A 23,873-nucleotide genomic window follows, 5' to 3' on the forward strand; every position below is an offset into this window, starting at 1 on the left:
TAATAAAACATTTAATTTAAAATCGACTAAAGAGATTAAGAGATCTATTTAAATTACATTTTTAATTATTCTTGATTTTGATTAATAGTGAAAAATGTGCTTTTAGATGGCTTCAAGAACTACTAGTTTTTTTTTAAAATAAATATAGTAAAATGGATAGCAAAATCTTTCCGACGGTGGATCGATAATTTTCAAAATTATGATTCTTATCGATTTTCTTATTTGATGGGAACATAGCTAAGTGTATAAGTACAAAATAAATAAGGATAACTTTACCCAAACATATACAAATTCGTCTACAAAATAGGACTGAAGCAACGAGAATTGGCAAAAATAATAAAATCCAACAAGCATACAAAGACTGTCGATCAATTTATTTTATGTTTTACTGATCGACTCAAATTTATGAATACTGGTTAAGCTTTTGAGTCAGCAAGTTTCTTTCAATTATTACTTGCTACTTTATTTTATTAATAATAAAAAAAACTGAATTCGACTAAACAAAAATAAAAATGTCGACTAAAGCGTTTAAATTAAAGATTTCATAAAACGGGGGTGCGACAACGGCCACAATCCGCATGTTGGACAACACTAAAAATTCTCCGTTCCGCGATGTAGGTTGCTGGAAGATAATTTTTCATAACACAACTTTATTACAAATTCAGCTAAATAAATAACAAAACCACAATATCTATAAACAGTGGGTAGCGCCATTGTATAACAGTGTGCGCCGCCACCAAGTTATTGGTGAAATAGGTTATTTCAGTTTGGGGTCAGTGCACAACAAACGCTTATCAAGCAAATAATTCGCAAAATAATATATCAAAATGGGTGTACCTAAGTTCTTCAGGTATACGAGTGAGAGGTATCCGTGCCTCAACGAGCTGGTGAAGCAGTATCAGGTAAAAAACGTTCATACATATATTTCTTTTGTTGGAAATCGACATCGATAAAGACTTACAAGAAAACAGTATTTTCATGACGATGTAATGGTTGTAGCTATCTAACACTATAATCAATACAATCTAAATATATCGATCTTACATGTTATAAGTTAAACAATGGGGTGAAAACAATAATTTAGCTATACCAGTACTTATAAGAATATAATCAGTTTGTTGCTCATTATAAATAATAATAAGATAAAAGTACACACATACCTATGTTTGCAAGGCTTATTTGCCTTTACATGCATTTATAAACATGCCTGCTATTGTTTGCAAACCTAAATTAAATTTGTATGTTCACCTGATTGCTGAGAACTAATATTTACAAAACGGTTTATCCTTACCCTCAAATATTTTTGATAATATTGTGTAATAATGTAGTAAGCAAGAAGTGACCATAGTACACCTTATCTAATTTATTGCACTCTAAAGCTTCTAATTTCAATAATTAGAAATTACCCACATCAATGTTATCAAGTAAAGATTTATTACTATCGCTTATAAGGTATAGTTTGTCTCACTTTTCATAGAATATGAGCATCAAAGTTTAACATTGTTAAAATTAAAGATATGTACTGCACCTATGTAAATATTGTTTTTGTCTTATTTGAATGGGTTTCATTCAGCAAATAGCAATAAGAACAAAAAAAAAATACTTTTAAATGCTTTTCTACATATTGCTCAATGTTATACTACACTCTATTATTTTTTATCTTATATCAAAAGCAACCAGTGCTTAAATACTGTCTTTTTTACCCACAACCAACCATACCATAGTATGGAAATATATATGCCATCAATAGAATACTTGTATTGTATTATAATATTTAGAAAATAGTGAAATTATTTAATGTGGAGATCCTTGTAACCATAAATTCTTTCTTCTGTAATAATCAGAAATAATCTGTACCTTATGTGGTGCCAATCGCTTAAACCTCTGGCTTTGGCACTTTTTAACATTGTGGCTGTATATGTATACCTTTGACACATTATGTTCGAGTCAGCTCTCAGTGAGTCACACAGACTATTAAATAAAAAAAATAACAATGGCTGTTTTTCTGTTGAACACTGTCAAAACCCAACACAACTTGTTACAGATACCAGACTTCGACAACATGTATTTAGACATGAATGGAATAATCCACAACTGCTCACATCCTGATGACTCCAACCCGCACTTCCGTATAACGGAGGAGAAAATATTCCAGGATATATTCCATTATCTTAGTATACTGTTTCAAATTATAAAGCCTAAGAAGTTATTTTTTATGGCTATTGATGGTGTAGCCCCAAGGGCCAAGATGAACCAGCAACGAGGAAGAAGGTAACTTTTCATTAATGTTTTACTGCAGATCAGAAGAAAAATGCCAATCAAATGTTTAGAAGCAGTTTTATACTGCTAAGGCAGGCTTTGTGTTATAAATATTGATACTGATTTATCTATCTATTCGTGAAATTAGTTTCGAAATTAAGAAAGTGACGAAATGAGTATTTTTGTATTTAATTATAGGTTTAGATCTGCAAGGGAAGCAGAAAAGTTAGAAGAAGAAGCTAAACAAAAAGGTATAATATATATATTCTTTATTTATATATTTGTTTTTGCAATGATTAGTCATCTGAATACAAATGAAGTTATATTTATGAATGTAGTTGTGATTAGGTCAGTGGGGTTTGTTTAAAATGTTTCTAACTTATTTAAAAAATATTTTTACACGGCTAAAAGTCGCCGACTAAGTGCAGAAACTAGTTTTTTTTGTTTTGTTAAGTAATAAAAAAATCACATCTGGCTAAGCAATGTTTTCAAAAAAAAGTTTAATGTACGACTTTTTGCAGTTAGTATGATAGTAATTGAATCGATTCAGTTTTTGGTAGAAATAATAATAAGTGGCCGAAAGAAATTTATTTCAATATCTAACTATGCCTCTGTATCTAAAGATGCCTGTGTAATTTTATGCACGCTTTAGATTAAACACTGCGACACAAATCGGGACATCCCGACGATGATCGATTTCGTAAGACACACAATCCCAATTAATTATGGATAAATAAACTGAATAATGTTGTAGGCGAAGAAGATGCGAGTTATAAGTCTATAAGGAAAACACACACAAATATGTTTTTACTATACTAATATACATATCTATATCTTTATTATTAAGATAGATTGAAGTAATAAGAAGTCCGATTAGGCCGATAATGATTCTAATAGGTCTTGACAAAAACATTTTATATGGCAATGTATGACAATCTGAACGCACGCTTAAAAAAAATAAACTTACCTATGTTGTTTTCTATTCAACTTATTTTGAAGTGCATATTTATTTCTATAATCATTTATTTAAATATATATAAATCGTTCTTGGGACTTAATATCCTCACGATATTGCGAACTTTATATGCTTAACACAGTCTATCGCTATGTAGATTCTAAAAAAAAATGGCCGATCTTACTTTAATATCCCTCTTCCTAATATGTGTCATAATCTTTCTAAGTCACATCATATTTGTCCAGGTGAGGTGCTACCTACAGAAAAGCGGTTCGACAGTAACTGCATCACACCGGGCACGGTGTTCATGGCGCGCTTACACGAACAGCTCAAATACTTCGTCAAGTACAAAATATCTACCGACCCCCTTTGGTCCAAGGTGAAGGTCGTGCTGTCCGGTCATGAGGTAAGCTACCTTATGTCAAGCGCATATGGTGTAGTTTAATGTCTTGATTTTGAAAGTAATGAATGACAAGCGCGGTAATGTAAATTCCTCCAAAAAGCCTTGACCTATAAATGTAAGTTTACTAAGTCTTATAATCGACTTCTATCTATTTCTCATAACCCTAAATTTACCCTCCCTCCCGCTAAATATTATACCCCTGTAATATTTACTCCAGAAATTCGATAAAAATACTTTTTTGTGGCGAAAAACATTTGCCAGGTCGGCAGTTATTATCTAAATGCATAAGTTAAGATAGTAGCCGACCTGGCAAAGGTTGCATAGACAAAGGCCGAAACTGCACACGAAAAATAATCCGGGGAATCCCTCATTCATTATTTAAACAGCGATAAATAAACGATATAGACTGCATACTCAAAGTTCATAGATCATATTTTCCAAACGTAGAATGCATAACAATCGGTTGCACAAGCAATCTTGAACTTGACTAATAAGAGGTCCTTGCCCTTCGCTTGCAGTGTGATTTGTTGCAAATTAATAAATAACCCTGCACTCTGCAGTATTGAATCAATTCTTACATTAAATGTATAGACGCCGGGCGAAGGCGAGCACAAGATAATGGACTACATCCGATGGTCGCGCTCGCAGCCCGACTATGACCCGAACACGCGGCACTGCCTGTACGGGCTCGACGCCGATCTCATCATGCTGGGCATGTGCACGCATGAACCGCACTTCGCTTTGTTGAGGGAAGAGGTAAAGAAACAAACAAACAAGGTTCTTGAAATGTAGGCCGGTTTAACTGTGACCGTTGGCACACAGTCACGGTTGGCGCTGGTGTGACAACATATATGTAGTTATAGATGGCGTTTGCATCACGCTGACCGGTCAGCGTAGATTTTATCGATGCTAAACTGAACGCTAAGTTCCAAAAAAATTACCGGTCTACAGGTTTTGTCAATGACTGACAACTTTTAAAGTACATTGTTTAAATTTGAGGAGAAAAGGAAGAAAAATAATAAGGCATTAGAAAAGGATTTTAGTTATCTATTGTGCACATTTTAGAAATTCTTACCTAAAACATCGTTGTGTAGATTCGATGCTTACTTACTGTGAAATTTACTAACGAAATTCACATATGCATTATTTAGTTTGTTGTGAATTTCGTCAAGCGGTTCCTTAAACCGGGGGAAATAAAGATAAGAATACCTAAATAAAATGTAATAAGCAGTAGGTATTTAGTGCGTATTTCTCGCTGCATTCAAAATTATTTATTATACATCAATTTCAGGTGAAATTCGGTAAAACTACACAGCGTGCGACAAGTCCAGAGGACACAAACTTCTACCTCCTACACTTATCATTGTTAAGAGAATATTTAGAGCAAGAGTTTATATCGATTAAGGATAAGTTGCCCTTCCCGTACGATATCGAGAAGATAGTCGATGACTGGGTGTTAATGGGCTTTCTCGTTGGCAACGACTTTATACCGAACTTGCCAAACATGCACATCAATAATGACGCCCTACCTGTGTTGTACAAGACCTATATGACAGTGTTGCCTACGTTGGATGGTAAGTGTTTCCTTCCTACTGAAAAAAGGATAGTAATTTATTTATTTATTGACACACCAACGACTTATTCACTAACTCATCACATTAATGAAATATTAGAATTAAACAGCGATGCGGTGAATTTGTCACTTATAGATGTGCACAGCACTTGCATAAACATTAATAAAAACAAAAAATGATTAAAATAAATTATACATTATACAAATATGAAAACCATTGATTGAATTGTAATAGGGAAATAATTATAAATTAAAGTAACAAAAAAAAATAGGACAATACATAATTACCATAAAAAGAGTAAAATAGATTTATGTTTGAGTTAAACATTTAAATAAATTTGATTGTGTTTTATTTTGTTTTGAGGAAGCGTGACAGCGCAATGCATGGTGTAGAGCGGCAACAACTATTATAAAACTGTAAGACGTGGTTGTAGGGCCCTCAGAAAGAATAGGCCCCTCTGTGGGTCATTTGTAGCTAGCAATAGGAAAATAGTAGGAGGATAATAATAACAAAAAATATATGTAAAACAAGTTACTTTGTCTTGTTATGTCTACAATTAGTTGAAACGTACGATGTGTATGTATTATGTGGCGTGTTCAATTACTTGTGGTTATCAGATAGGAAGTCATAACGTAGTAGCACTAATTATAGATTCTCGAACAGAAACGTACTCTTATCGACTTGTTTCTATAGTGTGATATTTAAACTAATACTAATATTAAAAATATCTCATATGGTTACAATAATTGATTTCTGAAAACCTATGCTGCTTAGTATTTTGATCGCTCCTCTTCTAAATGTTGGTACAAATCCTGCTGCCGGGTAAAACTCAAATAACCTTGCCTCGTATAAAAAACATCTTTAAGACATGCACGTAAGATTGAATTTGCAATAAAATGTTATTTTGGCTACCGACGACGTTGCATTAGGAACAATTTTGACAGTTGCTCAAAAACAAAAGTTTTTATTAGAAATAGGCCGCTTTCCAGGCAGTTCGAAGCGTAGCAATAATGGCTCTAGGCACACTACTTTTGTTCGGGATTGTGTATTAAGGTTTCGTACATTAATGGTCACAAAATACAAGTGTTCATATGTTTTGCAGGTTATATAAATGAGGCTGGCGACCTGAACCTCCGTAGGTTCGAAGTTTTCATGCAGGAGCTTGCTAAGATAGACATGGAGAAGTTCCAGGACACGTATGCTGACCTCAAGTACTTCGAGGCCAAGCTCGGCAGGCGGCCTACTGCTAACGAGAGGAGAGAGGTGTGTTGTTGAATATATTCTGTTTCTTTCACTCAAGAGTTGTGTTTAGGCGTCTGTTATAAAGATAGGGCCCATTTAGACGATGCTAGAAATATTGTGCAAGTTGTAATACATTGCTGGCGAGTATATATCATGTTAGATACCCGAGCTGCGCGGGAGCGTGCTTTGGAAACTCTTTGTAGCTATGGAGCTATGGCGCTTTACTGTATTGCGTTGTTTCGCTTCCACAACTGCTATAGTTTCATTTTAAGAGGTGCTGATAGACACCCCCCCCCTAACCTATAAATATTGTTTTTCTAATTGAAGAATGTTTAACTGTTCGTTTTCCAGTACAAACCAAATAATGACGATACGTTCAATGTGAACGTGGATGATATCAAAGCTAATAAGCCGGATGATGAGCTGCAAGCTCTTATCAATGCCACTCAGGATATGGTGAGAACATGTTTATATTTTTATGTTTTAATACCCTCCATTGGTTAGTAGTTAGAAAATAGTAATAATTTATATTTACACATTTTTTAGTTCATGGATGACATGGAGAATGGAGAGGAATATGAAGAAACTAGTGATGGTAAGAATTTGTCCTAACTAAATTTGATTATTGCTTTTAAAGTTCATTTTGTTCATAAATGGGCAGAACACCAGGCAATTTAGGCAATTTTCTTGAACATATTGTGAAATTATTATCTTTGTGTGTCTACCGAAAATATATCCATAACTTTTTGTTTTCAGAGGAAGCAAATATGGAAATGGAGTTCGTCCTTCACAAAAAGGATTACTACATGAACAAATTAGATTATTCCAAAGTCACAGAGTAAGTTTACACAGACCTCTTAAACTAAAACAATTTGACAATAATTAAATGTATATATTGGTACATATATGAATGTTTATTTAAGTATATATATATTTTTGTTGGACGCCCGCAGTCCTGATTGCATCGTACAAATGTACGAGGACGGCCTATGCCATGACATTTTCGGGTTAATATACTTATAATCATTCACTATACATGGTGTTTCGTAAATGATTGCAACGATTTACGTATTTTTTGGTTTTGAATGATAGTGAAAGTACAAATGAATTGTTTTCTTGTTTTCTTCAGATTAAATCGTATCCTGTAGTCTTATATCCCCATTATTCTCGGCGTTGAAAGTGTGGAAAACATTTATTTGCATGTTTATTTGTTAAAGGCATTTTTAATGTTAATGTTTTTCATAACATTGTTCGTGTTCCATATACAGCATGTTTTGCATCTGACCTCATCATTCAGTAGTGAAATTTTATACCATAAAACATTCTTGTCAAAGTACTTCCATTTCAATGATGCATGCACAAGAGAAATAAATGTTGCCCGATTTCATACATTGTAGTAGATCTGTGTGTTACTTTAAAAATAACGGTTTTTGCTCTAGTTAATGTAAAACAAAAAGTTTGCAATACATTAGGTTCAATGTTTCCTAGTTATATCAGCCTTTTATAGTCTTTGTGCATCATACTAATCATTATACTTCACCAATCAGAAAACCACCTTATCACCATATCAATAAGGTTGCTATTCCTACAGCGAGGTGCTAGCGGACCAGGCGGAGGGCTACGTGCGCGCCATACAGTGGAACTTGTTCTACTATTACAAGGGCTGCCCGTCCTGGTGTTGGTACTACCCACATCACTACGCGCCCTACATATCAGATATCAAAGGCTTCCAGGATCTCAAGATTGAGTTTGAATTAGGAGAACCGTTTAAGCCTTTTGAACAGGTTTGTATTAAATATAAGTTTTAATATTTAGTGTCGCATTGCCCATTTTCATAACATAAGGTACAATCTAATAAAATTATCCGAGTCAAGAGTATTTAAATTAGCACTTTATGTTCTTGCTTTTAGGTTAATTATTCAATGCAACATGATTGCTACCTACTTTAAATCATGTTATGCAAAACTAAAACAAACCTACCAATATATACGTGCTAATTTCAATTGAACTCTCATTGTTTTCCCACGTTTTTATACACTCACTTTCTTGTGTGTTTGTCATTCCGGTTGGATATTTGCAACTCAATTTTGAGGCAGTTCCAAATAAGCTAGCAGGCTGAAATTCTCAGGGTAGCTTCAAACCCGATGACAACGCAATTTACAACTATAAAATAGAATTATCGACCGATGGATATGAATTACATTCAAACGAGGGTTTTAGATGTTTTTAACCTATTAATTTTAATTGTTTCTAGTTGCTAGCCGTGTTGCCGGCGGCCAGCAAACATTTATTACCGGCGCCGTTCCACGATCTGATGACGGATGAAGACTCCCCTATCGTGCATTACTACCCGCACAACTTTGAAACGGATTTGAATGGGAAGAGAAATGACTGGGAAGCGGTCGTTCTGATTCCGTTCATCGATGAGGTAATAAGACAAGATTTCTTTAAAAGATTTTTTTAGCGAAGTAGACGGGGTCTCGTCTCGTCACGGGAAGTTTTGGTTTATATTATTGCTTCATTTCTGTTTTTAGAATTTGTTAGGTAAGTATCTTATATTGTGTTTGGTAAATTATATGTGCATCTATAAAGCAAGCTCTACTTAAAAGAACACATAAACACATGCCACCTACTTTTGCAAGCAATGCATTGCCACGTAAGGTCAAACGCGGGACACGTTGCACGGCGGTTCAGGTTTAGTCAGTACTCGATTAAGACTGATGCTATCCACTTCATCCCCTGAGGGGGTGGCTGTCCACGAGAAATCCCCCATCATACCAAAAAAGGTGTATCTGCTTTTCCTGATCAGTGAAGTTACAACTGAACATTTAGCTAATGAATAATAAATGATGATAATGAAAAATAGACTATTGTGATTATAAAAAAATGTATTCCGTAGGTGAATCTTCTATCAGCAATGGAGCCATGCTATCAGAGGTTGACAGAAGAAGAAAAGAAACGTAACACTCACGGACCAATGTTAGTGTACAGCTGGACTCCTCAGAATCAAGGTATATTATAAAATTGTATTCAGTAATTTATATTTTCAAATTCCATTACGTAACATCTTACCAGTTCTTCTTAACTTCATCTTTTCCCATTTTAGGGTTGTCACATATGAGTTTATCTTCTAGTCACCTCTTCTACTTGTTAAATTACATGTATATCTCTTATTTTGGCGAAAAATTATCTTTATATGCTATCAAATTGGATATCGTACATGGCGTTTCTTGCCCTGTGGAGATGACGGAAAGGAATGCCCGCTATGTTTCATTTTCCCCTGCCGGCTAAAATTATCGGAATGCTTCTCCAGTCGATTTCCTTGCTTAACTCCGGCAATATTGATCTTCCCAAGAGTGTTTTAGCTGATAGCAGCCTACAAGATTAAAAGCGGAGCGTAGTTCTGCGTTAGACGTAGCGTGAATACTGTCGGATGACGCTTCTGGACGTAGAGGTCCTTTAGTTCGACTGCAGAAGTCGTTTCTTTCCTTGAACAAATTGCACATGTAGTCTGTTGGGCAGGCGTGGCCCTGGCCCCTGCGTACTTCCCGGCCATCCCGGCGTGCCAGGCGGCCGAGCGCGGCGTGTGGCGCGGCGACCTGCAGCTGGCGCCCGCGCAGCTGCGCCGCGGCCTGCTGCCCAACGCCAAGCGGGACCTGCTGTTCCCCGGCTTCCCCACCATGCGCCATCTCAAGTACCAGGTAATGCTACGTAGGGGCTCGTGTAACACGGGCCACGATCCGCGATTGCGCTCATATGTCTGTACTTCTGGCCACGGACCAGCAAAGAGTATCGGCTAACGAACATCTGCGATAGCGATGACGCGGCTACCCTTAAGCAACACTATTCATCGCAAATCATCCAGGATGCTTGGTTAGCTTTGGTAAAGTTTGCGCTATCACAGACCGACCACCCACAATGAGTAGTCACTGACGATAACTAGCGAAGTGTCATCCTTTAATGAACAGTGAATACGAATAGTTACACTGGTCAGACTTTCTAGCTTACAACTACCCGTAACGAATATCAAAGATGTATAAATAAAAGCCCGGATCCACAATTTACCGTACCCTCCGGAGGAACTCGTTATGACAAAGGACACACCTATCCACGTACCAATATATAAAACACTTTTTCCATGTACAGACCAGCCTGAAGAAATGCAAAGTGAAAGTATTCGACCAGCCGTCGCGCAACGAGAGCATGATAGTAGAGATCATCAAAGAGAACGAGACGGAGGACTCGCTGGAGAAGGCGGCGCAGGAGCTGCTCGGGAAGGTCGTGTGGGTCGGCTGGCCGCATCTCACTAAGGCCAAGTGAGTATACACCATAACCTCCATCAAAACCTCATCATTCAAAACCTCCATCAATTAAAAAATTGTAGGGAGGAGGACGAGCATTTGTGTGTTCCACGAATGCCTGATTCTGGGTGTCTTTGTGCGTGTGAATTGAAAGTTTGTGAAAGAACGCGACACGAGAATTAAATTCTTTGAAAGGGGCAGGCGTTTATTCAAAGGAAAAAATATATTTTATTCAAAATAAACTACTTATAAGCACTTTCTGAGCGAAACAAAATGAGTCTATAGACAGCACCCCGCCCTCTAGCTCTTTCTCATTGCTCTAGCTATGAAAAAGAAGCAGTGCAACAAACTCCATTGTACAAAATTGAACTTTTACTCGTATTGGGTTACACCGTTTTTTCATTTACCTCTTTTTAAGCAATACTTTTCAAAATTTCCTGTGTTTCAAAAATACTATTGGTCTTTTCCAATGAAAATATTCTACCATTTTGCACTTATGTGTTTAAACACGTAATGTATATTTGCACAGAGTAATATCAGTATCAGACGAGAAGATGCGTCTACACCACGTGGACAAGCAGAACAACAACGTGGACGGCGCGCCCAACTACTCCACCGAGGCCAACTTCGGGAACCTGCACAAACAGTGGATCAGCGAGAGATCAACCATCATTGAACAGTAAGACGATAACAAAGCGAATATAGTTACACTAAGACTACAGCTAGAATAGTATGTCGCGTTTTCTTTGTACTGTTTGGTAAATAACAGGTATTCAACAGTAATTTGATTCCATCTAAATATAAAGGGATTCAAGAATTCCTACGTACGTTGTCCTTTATTTGACTCCAGCAAATTTGTTTTATACATTCATAAAATATACGTTATTTTTTTTTTTTACTTTTTAGCAACATGAATCGTCTCGGAATCGAGTTGGGTGATGTCAAAATCATAGTCCATGCTGTTAATTTAAAAGGTGAGTTTTACGTGAAGATGAGATAAAATGTCTTCTTATTTATTATCATAGCAACTACCATAAATGTTCGTCATAATTTAAAATTGTATGTTTTGTGTGGCCTGTTGGTCTAGTGGTTAGTTACCCAATGTCTGTTGAGCATGATCATTGATGGGCCTCGTACTGATAATACAATGTATGCTAGTTTGAGAGTAGACATCATTGTGTGCAAGTTGTTTAATATGGTTAGTATACTTGCAGGCTACAAGTACGTAGTGCAGGACAACGTGCAGATGGTCCTGCAGCCGGAGTGGTGTCCGCGCGCGTGCGGCTACGCGCGGCAGGCGGTGGTGGCCTCGCTGCGCGCCGCCGCGCCCGCGCCCGCGCGCATCGCCAGCCCGCGCGACGCCTACCCCGTCGGGGACAGCGTGTTCCTGCTGGCCAGGGGGGACCACTACGGGACCATGGCCACGGTGACCACACACTAATGACATAATAGCGATGAGGCCACATCAATAAAAACTGAATCTAGGAATGATTTGATCCAAGTTAAATGATTTGTGAATGAATTGTAATGGTTATTCATAAAGCGTATTTGCAAGATAAAAGCGTATGAAAAACAAATTTATGCCCTAATATATTTAAAGAAATATTTGTTATTTTTCGTAGCTACTTTCACATAACAATTCGAAAGCCTTATCGTTTTTGAATAATAAAAACAATATCCCCTCATGTTCTGCCATGTGCCCCGCAGGTGGTGGACGCGGAGTGTATCCGCAGCGGGCGCATCAAGGTGTGCGTGCGCGAGCGGCCCGAGCCCGTGCCCGCGCGCCGCGCCGCCGCCGCGCCCTACCGCACCGCCAACCACGCCGCCGCCGCCTGCGGTAACCACACACTCCTGTCTGTTGGAGAGACAACTCCTACATCTCTGACTACACGGATAGCCGAGTGGTTGAGATCATCACGACAAGCCCACTGTGCTCGACGTGTCGCGATTTCGATCCCCGCGCAGGACAAGGATTTAATTCCCTAGTGCGGAAGACGTTTAAAAAATATATTATTATACAAAAAATTACATTAAGGAATTTAATTCTTGCATCACAAACATTCAAATCAGATGCACTAAGACACCCAGTCTCAGGAAAAGCATTGGCGAATCACAATAACATAAATACTTGACACGAGGATCGAAACCGCGACACGTTGCGCTGTAGGTTTGGCGTGATAACCTGAACCACTCGGATACTCGTGCTCGTGCAGTCAAAGACTAAAGCAATTTAGCAAGTCCACACAAGATCATATTGATATTCACATTCTTTAATGCGTTCCATAATCTATATATCTATACTAATATATAAAGCTGAAGAGTTTGTTTGTTTGTTTGAACGCGCTAATCTCAGGAACTACTGGTCCAAATTGAAAAATTCTTGTGTCGAATAGACCATTCATCGAGGAAGGCTTTAGGTTATAAACCATCACGCTGCGACTAATAGGAGTTAAGATATAATGGAAAATGTGAAAAAAACCGGGCAGGTATACCTAAATCATAACTTATATCTTCTACCCACGGGGACGAAGTCGCCGGCAACAGCTAGTGTACATATAGGTGTACTCAACTAATAAATGCTTATATATAAGATTTTTTTGAATCCACAGGTATATCAGCTCAGATGCTGTCACGCATCACGGGTACAGTTCTCGTGGTCTCCGGTCAAAGAAACGAATTCCCTACTGAGAACCTCAACAAAATCAATGTGGGACTCAACTTGAAGTTCAATAAAAAGGTGAGAATAATAATTTATTTATATAATTGAATAATAATAAGTACACAATGAAATTAAACTGTCCAAGCTACAAAAAAAAGAGTTTCTTTGGGGTAATATGTAATGATTTTTTGCTGAGAATCCATATTTACTTACATCTTTATATTTTATCTTTCAAGCAGGACATATAATAAAGATCTAGAAAAATTGATGTAGACTAACCTTACATTTAGGGAATTAAAAATAAATGTTGTCAACAGAATCAAGAAGTATCGGGCTACACGCGCCGCTGCAAAGTATCGAACTCGTGGCTGTACTCGGAGCGCTGCACGGAGCTCGTGCAGTCGTACGCGGAGCACTTCCCCGAACTGTTCGACAGCCTGGCCAGCTCGCACAACAAGGACGTGTACTTCGAGAGCGACCTGTTCCCCAACGAGATGGGGTGAGTGCCTACTGTATAAGAGTCATTGTGAGAAGTTTTATTGTGAAAATGGTATAAACCTGTTTGGTTGTGTAGTGAAAATGAATGAGTACCTGAATATATCGAAAATATATATCGTTAAGTATCTGTCCAGTATACTGGACCGGAGGCAGGAGGCATATGTCGAAATGATATTAGTATGAATGAATTTGTGCACGTGATTTCTATGATTGTGAAACTCTCCGCTACACAAGGATCAAATAACTAAAAGCGAGAATAGTTTATTAAAAAAAAAAAATACCTCAAACACCTATTATGAGCATGTCGAAGCTTAAGCGTAAATAAAAGTCTATATGCCTTCCATTCATTGGCAAACCTCTTCTCACATAGAGAAGGATTGAGCGTTGCTTATCCCAAATGTTTACTGCGGCTTAGTGATTTCAGATTCCAATACACACTATTTCCACAAAAAAAATCAATTATCGCTTTATGGTGATATCACTGCCGATCTCGTCTTTGTCATGAAGTCATTATGTCATTTTCCTTTGGCGAGATGTCTTTATAACGGAATATTATTTTCCAGTAAAGGCAAGCCACAAGAGATAGCTCAATGGATAAAGAATCAGCCGCACATGCGCGCGGCCCGTAGAGACTGCGGCTCTGAAGCCCTCGAGCCTGAGGAGATGAAGGTCCTGGCTAAAAGTCTGGAGCGACAGCTGGAGGAACTCAAGGGTAAAGAGAAGAAGGTCACGCTACAGGTCAAGTGGAACCTGCTCTATAAGGTGAGTGGCTGTCAATAAAGGACAAGGGTTAGAATATTTATTTTGGAGGTGGGGTAATGTTTTTTGAAGGTAGTATTTTTTTTATGTCATTGTTTATGCGCCATCGCTAATAATTTCTAAGAACATTGGTTTTATTAACAATTTAGTTCGCTAGATGGCGTTCGTGTTGAATAAGATCGCCTTATGGTAACGTTATTGGCAAAACTTTAGTCAAACACTGGATGTTTTTAAGTTTTGAAACGATATGTTCATATTTGATTTTTTTTAATATAGCGAAAGACAATGACAAGACTCACTGATGATATTTTGATATGATTTCAAATATGTTACCTTTTTTCAAGCAATTTTAAAGCTTAAAAATCTTCTACAGTTGCATTACTAGTTAAAATCGATCTAGGATATCACAGTTATTGTTACTGAAGTATTGAACAGTAGTGGACCTACTCCCGCAGCCCGAGCTGCAGTCGGGCAACCTGCCCCCGGACCCGGCGGCGGACTTCCAGCTGCTGGACCGCGTGGCGTGCGCGTCGCGGCGGCTGGCGGCGCCGGCGGGCGCGGCCGGGACCGTGGTGGCGCTGGCGCCGCCCGCCGCGCCCAACACCGTCAGGCTCTCCGACAAGATCAACGCAGAGCCCACTTTCCTCGTCATGTTCGACCAGCCCTTCCCCGGCGGCATGACTGAGGACCTCTTCGACGAGCCCAGGTTCTATAGGTAAGGATACTGTGTATTGAGGATATTGTATACCCATATCTAATATGATACATTACGACCTCCGTGGTCGAGTACCGTACGCACTGCTTTCAAGGTGTCACTGGCTCTGAGGTCCCGGGTTCGATCCCCGGTCGGGTCAATGTAAAAATTCATATTTCTACATTCTAGGGTCTTGAAATTTGTGGTGCCTACGTTGTATCTGAATTCCATAACACAAGTGCTTTAGCAACTTACTTTAGATTCAAAACAATATAATTATGTGATGTTACCCGCATTTACTTATAATTATAGATAGAATGCAAACTTCAAAACACAAGACACCCGACACAAAAACGATATCTCACTATGACATCATGAGTCATTCTTATAGACGAGACTGCAGTTTAATTTATATGCTTATTTTTGGAAGTGGAAAAGATTGTTCTAAGGGGGGGGGGGGTAATGGGAAGTACAATAACTGTAGGAATACACTACGGCTTTGAAATTTGGTTTAAATTTTTTGATTCTTAAGGGTGGCTCATGGAACGGGTTCAAAATAATTCTGTACGAAAATATCTATCTATCTTCATTAACATTATATCCGTTCACCACAGAATGTCACCGTCCAACTTGCTGAATCTGTCGTTCGGTCGCAAGTTGCGCGGCTTGGCCAGTACGACGCCGCCGCAGGACTGCTTCCTATCTCAGACACCGAACCTGCTGCGTCGGGATGATGGACACCACTCCGCGTTCGCTAACTATAGGTAAAATAGAAATAGACTTTTTCGCAACTATAATTGATTTTCAGTATAAAGCTTTGACTTCCTTTTTTCCCACGTTTTTTATATACACTCACTTTCTTGATTGTTTGTCGTTCCAGTTGGATTTTTGCAACTCAATTTTGAGGCACTTGTCGATAAGCTAGCAGGTTGGCACAATGTAATTTACAACTATAAAAACGGCTGGGACCAATTTTGATAAATTGTGACATTTTAAATGTATAAATTTTTGTCCCACTTACAATCAGGTAATGTTCCACTGTTTTGCACTGTCCTCTTATTGTATTTTTTTTTCTCTAGCCCACTGTGTCCCACTGCTGGGCAAAGGCAAATTCTTATTGTATAGGAAAGGTTAACTCTCAACTTAAGAGTAACCTAGTCTTGAATAGATCTTACCGCAATACTAAAACATATTGAAATCTACCAGCCCGCCCGGCGACAAAGCGGTCTCGCCTGACAATCGGAACCACGCGCAGAACCAGAACGTGGTCGCAAGCAACGGACCGCCTAATCAGGTAAGATATCATGTTTTGTATGTATTTATAGGACCTATGGTGAGACAGATTCATAATAATGTTTGATATAGTCCTATAGCCTGAAAACACCTCTAAGTATGTCGATAAATCGAATATTAGTTGTCCGCTCAATGTTTAACAACTTTCTCGAGTTAAATTAATCATATCTGTAGATGTCCGTGAGAGATCGCTCTTGGCAATAAAACCGCCAACTGTAGCACCATGTATTGCACTATTTATCTCTGTTAAATCTTGTACTCTTTTGGTATTTATAAAAAATGTTCTATCTTTCTATGGTAACATTTGTTTTTCCTTTTTATAAATTAGGACAACGCAACACACCTGCTGAGGAGTTTGTTGAAGATAAGCGAAACAGATTCTGATAGTAAAAAGAGTAAGGTAAGCAAGCCTATAGAACTGCATTTTAACTTATTTTATATCTTCAAACCGACTCCCACGCTAAGGAATTGAAAACTTGTGTCGTGGGGGGTTTCTCATTTATTCAAGTTACATGCACAGACTCAGGACAAGAATTCGTGGATCACAAAAACCTTTGTCGTATTGATTGAAACTGCGACACGTCGATCATAGTGTGTTTGACGTGAAGATTAACCACTCGGCCATCCGTCTGTGTTAGTTTCTCGCGATAAAGCTCGAGGTCAACTTCAATCATTTTTATTGAATTAATTTATTATTATTTTCAGAACACATCCGAACAAAATCGTAATTGGCGTGTAAAGAACGACTCCTCTTCCGGCCCGATACCTATGTCGCAGCCACCGAGGTAAGCTAAACTAGACCTTATTACATTCACCATAAAGACTACACGAAACTACACTTAGGATTTTGAAGATTATTCTAAGTTATTGAACTATTGGTAAAATTAGTGAGGTTCGTACCTTTGGTAACAACATCCTCAAAAACATTATTTATGTACTGTCAATGTTTTGTTTTCAATAATTAATGGCATAAAAACGAAATCGGTAAGACGGCAAAATATATGATGAATCTTTTTGTGCAAGCACCCAACCTGCTTTTTGGAGTCTATTTTCTGGGTAAGATATTTCATATATAGACACGTGACACGTTAGTATGAACGTATGTTTATACAAAGCTGCTTACATTTAAGAAATAAATAAGCTTTCTACAGCCACGCCTGAAAGTATTATTATTATGGTTGTGGATGCGTGACAGCGCAATACACGGCGAAGAGCGGCATCTCTCTTCTACACCCGCAATAATATTTACTTTAAGCAGAGGCGGTATGACCTAGACCAGTGCATACTATTCATAGCATTAGCATAAACAAGAATACAAAACTTTAAATTAATGGCATTCCTGTTTGAATTGTGACTGGAATCGACAAACTTTAGAGGGATTCCATCAGTGTTGGCCGTCCTTTTCTAAAAGCCCTGAATACTAAATATTTGTCATGAAATTTCTAAAATCATATTCTTTAAGCCCAGCGAGATAGTAATAAAGTATAAATACTAACTTACTATACAAAAGTTTTACGTCAAAATAGTTTTTTTCACAAATGACAGTATCTTACATTCTAAGTCTTGTTGCGACAGAGGCCCACCGCAGCCGCAGAACTGGCGCAAAGAGAGCGCGCCCATGATGAACTCTACCAGACCGCCGCCGGTCTACACTAACGAGTGGAATAACACTTATAAGGTAAGCATAAATAAAGCAAAGGCTTTTAAAAAGGTGCTGATGTGTCAGTAAAATAATAAAACTAAAATTTATAAAACCCCAGAGTAAAAAAATCGAGCCCCCAGCTTTTAAATGGCTTGATCGATTTTCATCAAACAAGTTTCAGAACATTCGCAAATAGTTCACCTTTAACTAAAAAACTCAATTAAAAACGCTCAATCCGTTCTGGAGTTAAAATGCCGACGACAGACACGACAAACATTTAAGACCCCTCTTTTTCCGTCGAGGGTTAAAACATTTATCCATAATTAAAAATACCCCATTTTATTTCAGAGCCAGCCTCCTCTCCCGCCATACCCCACATTCGGGCAGCCATTCCAAGGCCCGGGCCCCAGCCAGATACCGTTCCCGCAGTTCCAGAACCCGCACTTCCAACAGCGCAACCAACCGTTCACGTTTCGCAACCAAGACAACAACATGCGCGGCCAACACCAGCAACACGGGCCGAGGGGCTTCGAACAGAATCCCGCCTTCCCCAAACATTTGCCCACTGTTGGCGCTGTGACTGCCAATGTCACGCTGGGACCAAGTTGGAATCAACCCAACAATCAAGCTAAAACACAGGTATTTTGTAGTTTATTTTTTTATTTTTACTATTCATCCTCAACCAAATCTTTCCCTCAATTACATATGTTTGGGTCTTCTTTGAGCTTAACTGGATACAGTATGCCTACCTGATCTCCTTAACCCGGTCACCTAGGTATATTCAAATCAATCATATTGATATTCAAATCACAGGCTATAAAACCATCTAGATTTCACATCAGAAAGTATGCAATACTTGTTACAAATGTTTCTCTGTAATGTTAACCATTACACTATCGTCCAGTCAAGACGAACACTATGAGTAAGTGTATTATAGAAGTATGTGTAGTTACTTAGGACCTAAAAGAATCTTGGCGATAAAATAGCAACGTCCATTCCACTTGCACCATTAGCACCATTTACTTTATATTCTTTCTCATTTGCATTTTTTCCGCTTCGGGGACTTTGGGGGATTACCGTCATCACTGATAAATAAAGTGTTTTATCGATAGCTCTTCACCCTATCTTACATAACACGAGTGTTTTGTTAAAACACATAACCAACGCACGTGATTTATGATTGTCCTTCAAGAGTGTGATATGTTCCTAACACCTACTTCTGCTCCTTTGGGTGAAGGCCACCGTTTGTTTTAAGTATCATGCTATCTCTGACTCAAATTCAAAAGTATTTTTATTTTAAATCGGCTGTTTTCTAGGCAGCTTAAAACGCTACAAATTTTGACAGTTTCGCCAGCCAAGTGAAATTTGTGAACAGTGAGCTCATACTGCGTAGGTCGGACCATAAATAATTAATTAAAAATATGAAGGTAGAACGAGCAACATCTTCTGTCAAGACGAACACCATCTCAGTCTGCCCATGACCATGATACCTGCAAAGGTGTCGAAATGTCGGGAACTAAAACCAAAAATTAAACCGCGATAAAATCCGTAAAATTCGTTTCATTTCAATGTCTAACATTCGCGTAAACCTAAGAAACCACTTCCACTGACATTTCTAGAGGTCTAAACATGCCCAGCCGTGAGATAACATGGGCTTATAAAAAAAATCTATTCATATCTCTCTAGAAGCATCAAGTATACATGTTATGTATATTCATTTGAATATACATTTGAATATACATAACATGGTAAGGTAATTTACCTTAATTTAATTCCTAGGATCTACAATTTAATTTAATTACGAGGACTACAAACAATTGATTGTTTACAGAATGTGAAACCACCGGCCACAACTAACACAAACACCAACAAACAGAGCGCTGCCCCAGCTCAGAATAACGCGGACAAAGTGCCCTTCGTGCCACTACAAGTGCAAACTAGTCAAAGGTAAGTCAAGCACATAACAACGATAACGAAAATCAAAACCAAAAGTCATTTACTTAAATTCGGCTACTCAGTAGCACTTTTTGAAGGTCAAATTACATTGGACAGCACCAAGTTTCCTAAGTGCTTTTGCAGTGAGGGAAGAAACGCCGCAACAAACTCACTAACTGCCCGGCAGCACGCTATCTTTCCGTTTATAATATTATTCAAGAATACTCGAAGATTCCGATCGTTGCCAAAACTAGGACAGTTAGTGTTGCAGTTATGGATGGACGACGTGTAATAAACCGTCTCGTTCCCACAACCTCAACGTCTTATGTTCAGAGGATGATGGCTTCTTGTCTTTTAATATTATTCGCTCCGCAGCGCTTTCGTCGTATTAAATAATAAAAATACTTGTAAATTTATTTGATATATCTAGAAAGGCAAATGTGTGTCATATCTCATTATCAAAAGTAACTGATAGTTTAAGTTGGAATTCAGTGTCATCGCACACTTGAAATGGAGTGTCGCTAGCGCCATAAACACTTCCGTCCAGTGGCCGTCTCTCATACCTTTATTCATCATACGCTAGGTATATTATTCCTAAGATTTATTTATGAATATTTTATACCAGAAGAGTGAGGATGACATTATTTTTTATTTTCGTTTGTCGTTTAATTCATAATAATGGATAGGTATTTTTCCGTTTGTCCCGAAAACATAAATCGATCACATTACAATGAATGGAACTTAAGTTTGACGTCACGATTGTGTGTAAATTTACGAAATCGTTACATCACAAGCCCCCTCTACTAAACTTTCAGATAAAGACGTAAATGTCTTGCCAAATATTTTTAAATTATTAAATTGAGGGACGTTATGTTATTACTTTTTATACCCAGTCACCAGTCATCATACCTATTGTCCAAGAAGTCTCGTTTAGTTTGCTGAACTAACCTCAGTTCATTATTTTTTTATCTGGTATATTGCTCTACTAAAGTACATTTTTTTGTATATCGCAAACAACTTCTTACATTGTAAAGTTTGCTAATCTTGTTCAATAACTAACTGTTTTCAAACAACACACGTATTAAAATTATTAACATGCAGAAGCAAATATTCCTATATGTATCAATGGCAAGTACCACTCGTCTTAAGTGTTACTAGATAACATTGAAGATAAATAGTAGCTATTCATCAAAATTGATCTAGAAGGTCCAATTAAAGTCAATAAATATAATCATTAATTAACCATGATAAAATTTATGTAGATTTATTTTCTTCTTTAAAAACAATATTTTATTTTATCATATTAACCTATGTATAGGTGTATATGATAGTCGAAAAGGAAATAAACCTTATACATTTCAATGATACATACCTCCCAGTCTATTCACCAACATAGATGTGATCAGCTGCTCACCTAGCTCTTTTCCAAAATATATTAAAATCAACAACTGAACACGCAACTGAACTGTTTACTCGGACTTTCAACGCTTGTCCCATTAGCATGGAACTTACTGAAACAATACACAAAAATTGAAAATTCATAAGTGTGAGCAAACAGATCTGGAATAAGTCTTAGAAAAAACACATTACTTAATTGACATTTTATATGCTTTATCCTACGTTTATATAACCATACTTATTTTCAGACGTATCCAACAACCAAGTGGTTCTTCAAATAAGCAGGACCCAGGTCAAAACCCGACACCTAAGTCCAACCTACCAAAGCCACAACCTAGCAACATTCCGGTAAGACTAATATTCATTTCCAAGTTAAAAAAAGATAGTTATCCCTACTAATATTATAAATGCGAAAGTAACTCTGTCTGTCTGTTACGCTTTCACGTCTAAACCACTGAACCGATTTTAATGAAATTTGGTACAGAGATAGAGTTGACCTTGATATAGAACATAGGATAGTTTTTATTCCGGACTTTTGAAAAGTTATCTTGGAAACGCGATGTAACCGACCTCGACGCGGGCGAAAAGCTAGTCCTATATACAGGAAGTGTGCAATGTCCTGACTCGTAGAGCTAATTTATTGTTTCATAAGGCGTATGTAGACAAATTTGTGCGATCTCGTGTTTCATCTTTTTTTGCAGCTTCAACTCTACTTTGCCCGTTGCCTTCCACTGCTAGACATAAACCTCTTCCAAATTACGTTATCACGCCCAGTCTGACTACCATGCGCCTAAAATGTATATAAAGTCGTTGTTTGTTTTTTTTATTTTTTTATTAATTTGTTTTAACAGATTGTGCAACAAAGCCAGGACCCGACATCGCGGCCGATGAAGAAGAAAAAACCAAGAATAGCAGCCAACCTGCCCTTTCAAATAGATTAAATTATTTGTTAACATATCGTTTAGCGATTGTTTACGCTGCTCATACACACAGGCCGTTTACACTTACAATATAATTTACCAAATCGAATTCGACTCCAGTAACTGGAGGTAAAAAGAATCGAATGTCAAACAAATCGTGACACTATTAAAGTGCTCGAAATTATATGCATAATATTATCATTTAAGAACAACAGCCTGTATATGAGCAGACACAATCAGTAACATGAGCTAAGACTAAGAGCGACTGCAAAAAAAAATAGAAAACGCAAAGTATTGGGAATGAAAAATTCAAGTTCGACTCATCTCACTATTATAGAATAAAATCTTGTACATTTTGTAAATATTATGAAGTTATAAGAATCTGTAATGAATGAGTGTGATCAATTTATTTAAATGTAATAAAGTCGAGATTGTATACGTTCTGGCAGAGTCCAGTTTAAAGTATTATTTCTAAATTATATTGGGAAGTTAATGTTTCAAAAACAAAGCAAATCGGCGACAGGAAAAAATCGTAGATAATCTCGCAGTATTGTCAGCAGCGCTGTAGAGTTCCTGACATCAACATCGCCTTGGAAACTGCCCAACACTCGTAGGATAGTCAAGTTTCTATATCTCACGAAGTCTCAATGTGAAATTGAATAAGTGACAAATGCATACATATTTTTGTATTCTTATCATATTTTCCAATTTCTTAAATTTTATGATAATTATTTCATCTCCACCTCCACAAGTACACTCAAATAGTACAAAGTACTTAGCATTACGTATAGATATATTTTTCTCATATTTTGATTGACAACTTCTTACAGTTACTTGTAAGGAAATGATGTTATAATTAAAACATAATATTAATAGTGAAAATTGATAAATATTGTTAAACAAAAAATGTTTACTATGACTTTCAAAAACATTTTTGGAAACCAAGTCTTTTGAATCGAAACTACAGTTATTTAGGATAACTCTAACCCGACATACATTTTTGATGTTTTCTAAAATAAAATGCAAGTTTCTCAACCTGATTTCAAGACAAATTTTATTCTAGATTGTAGTATGAAGTACATGTGGACGCAACTGTACCTATTAATAAGTGAATATCAACGTGACGAACTTACAGTAGGTACTTCTTTACTTAATAGTATAACTTGACTATGTGTGTATTTACAAATGATATTTTCATTACTGATTGTGACAGAAAATATTCAATTCTGTTTGATTTATTTTTTATAAAATCAAGATTATGATTTAATAAAGTGGAAATTACAAATCTATGTTCCTATGTGATGTTTATTTTGAAACACCTAAACTTAAGTCCTAACTTTA

General features: G+C 37.3%; 1 protein-coding gene across 1 annotated transcript; it reads left to right on the forward strand.

Annotated features, from left to right (window-relative positions):
• The first annotated feature begins 542 nt into the window (after positions 1-542).
• On the forward strand, positions 543-23,821 carry LOC113502334 (5'-3' exoribonuclease 1). The gene is made up of 32 exons (XM_026883870.1): positions 543-902; positions 2,045-2,271; positions 2,458-2,510; positions 3,460-3,620; positions 4,209-4,373; positions 4,909-5,191; positions 6,294-6,454; positions 6,785-6,889; positions 6,980-7,028; positions 7,190-7,271; positions 8,025-8,217; positions 8,688-8,861; positions 9,333-9,444; positions 9,956-10,134; positions 10,580-10,749; positions 11,264-11,413; positions 11,641-11,708; positions 11,949-12,160; positions 12,442-12,571; positions 13,344-13,471; positions 13,711-13,892; positions 14,455-14,653; positions 15,106-15,365; positions 15,959-16,108; positions 16,551-16,638; positions 16,966-17,037; positions 17,343-17,422; positions 18,213-18,315; positions 18,628-18,918; positions 20,111-20,226; positions 21,861-21,960; positions 22,464-23,821. The coding sequence occupies exons 1-32, from the start codon at positions 828-830 to the stop codon at positions 22,551-22,553; spliced, it is 4,608 nt and encodes a 1,535-aa protein (XP_026739671.1). The 5' UTR covers positions 543-827; the 3' UTR covers positions 22,554-23,821.
• Positions 23,822-23,873: the final 52 nt, after the last annotated feature.

Source organism: Trichoplusia ni, chromosome 17 (assembly GCF_003590095.1).
Source record: "Trichoplusia ni isolate ovarian cell line Hi5 chromosome 17, tn1, whole genome shotgun sequence".
NCBI lineage: Eukaryota > Metazoa > Arthropoda > Insecta > Lepidoptera > Noctuidae > Trichoplusia > Trichoplusia ni.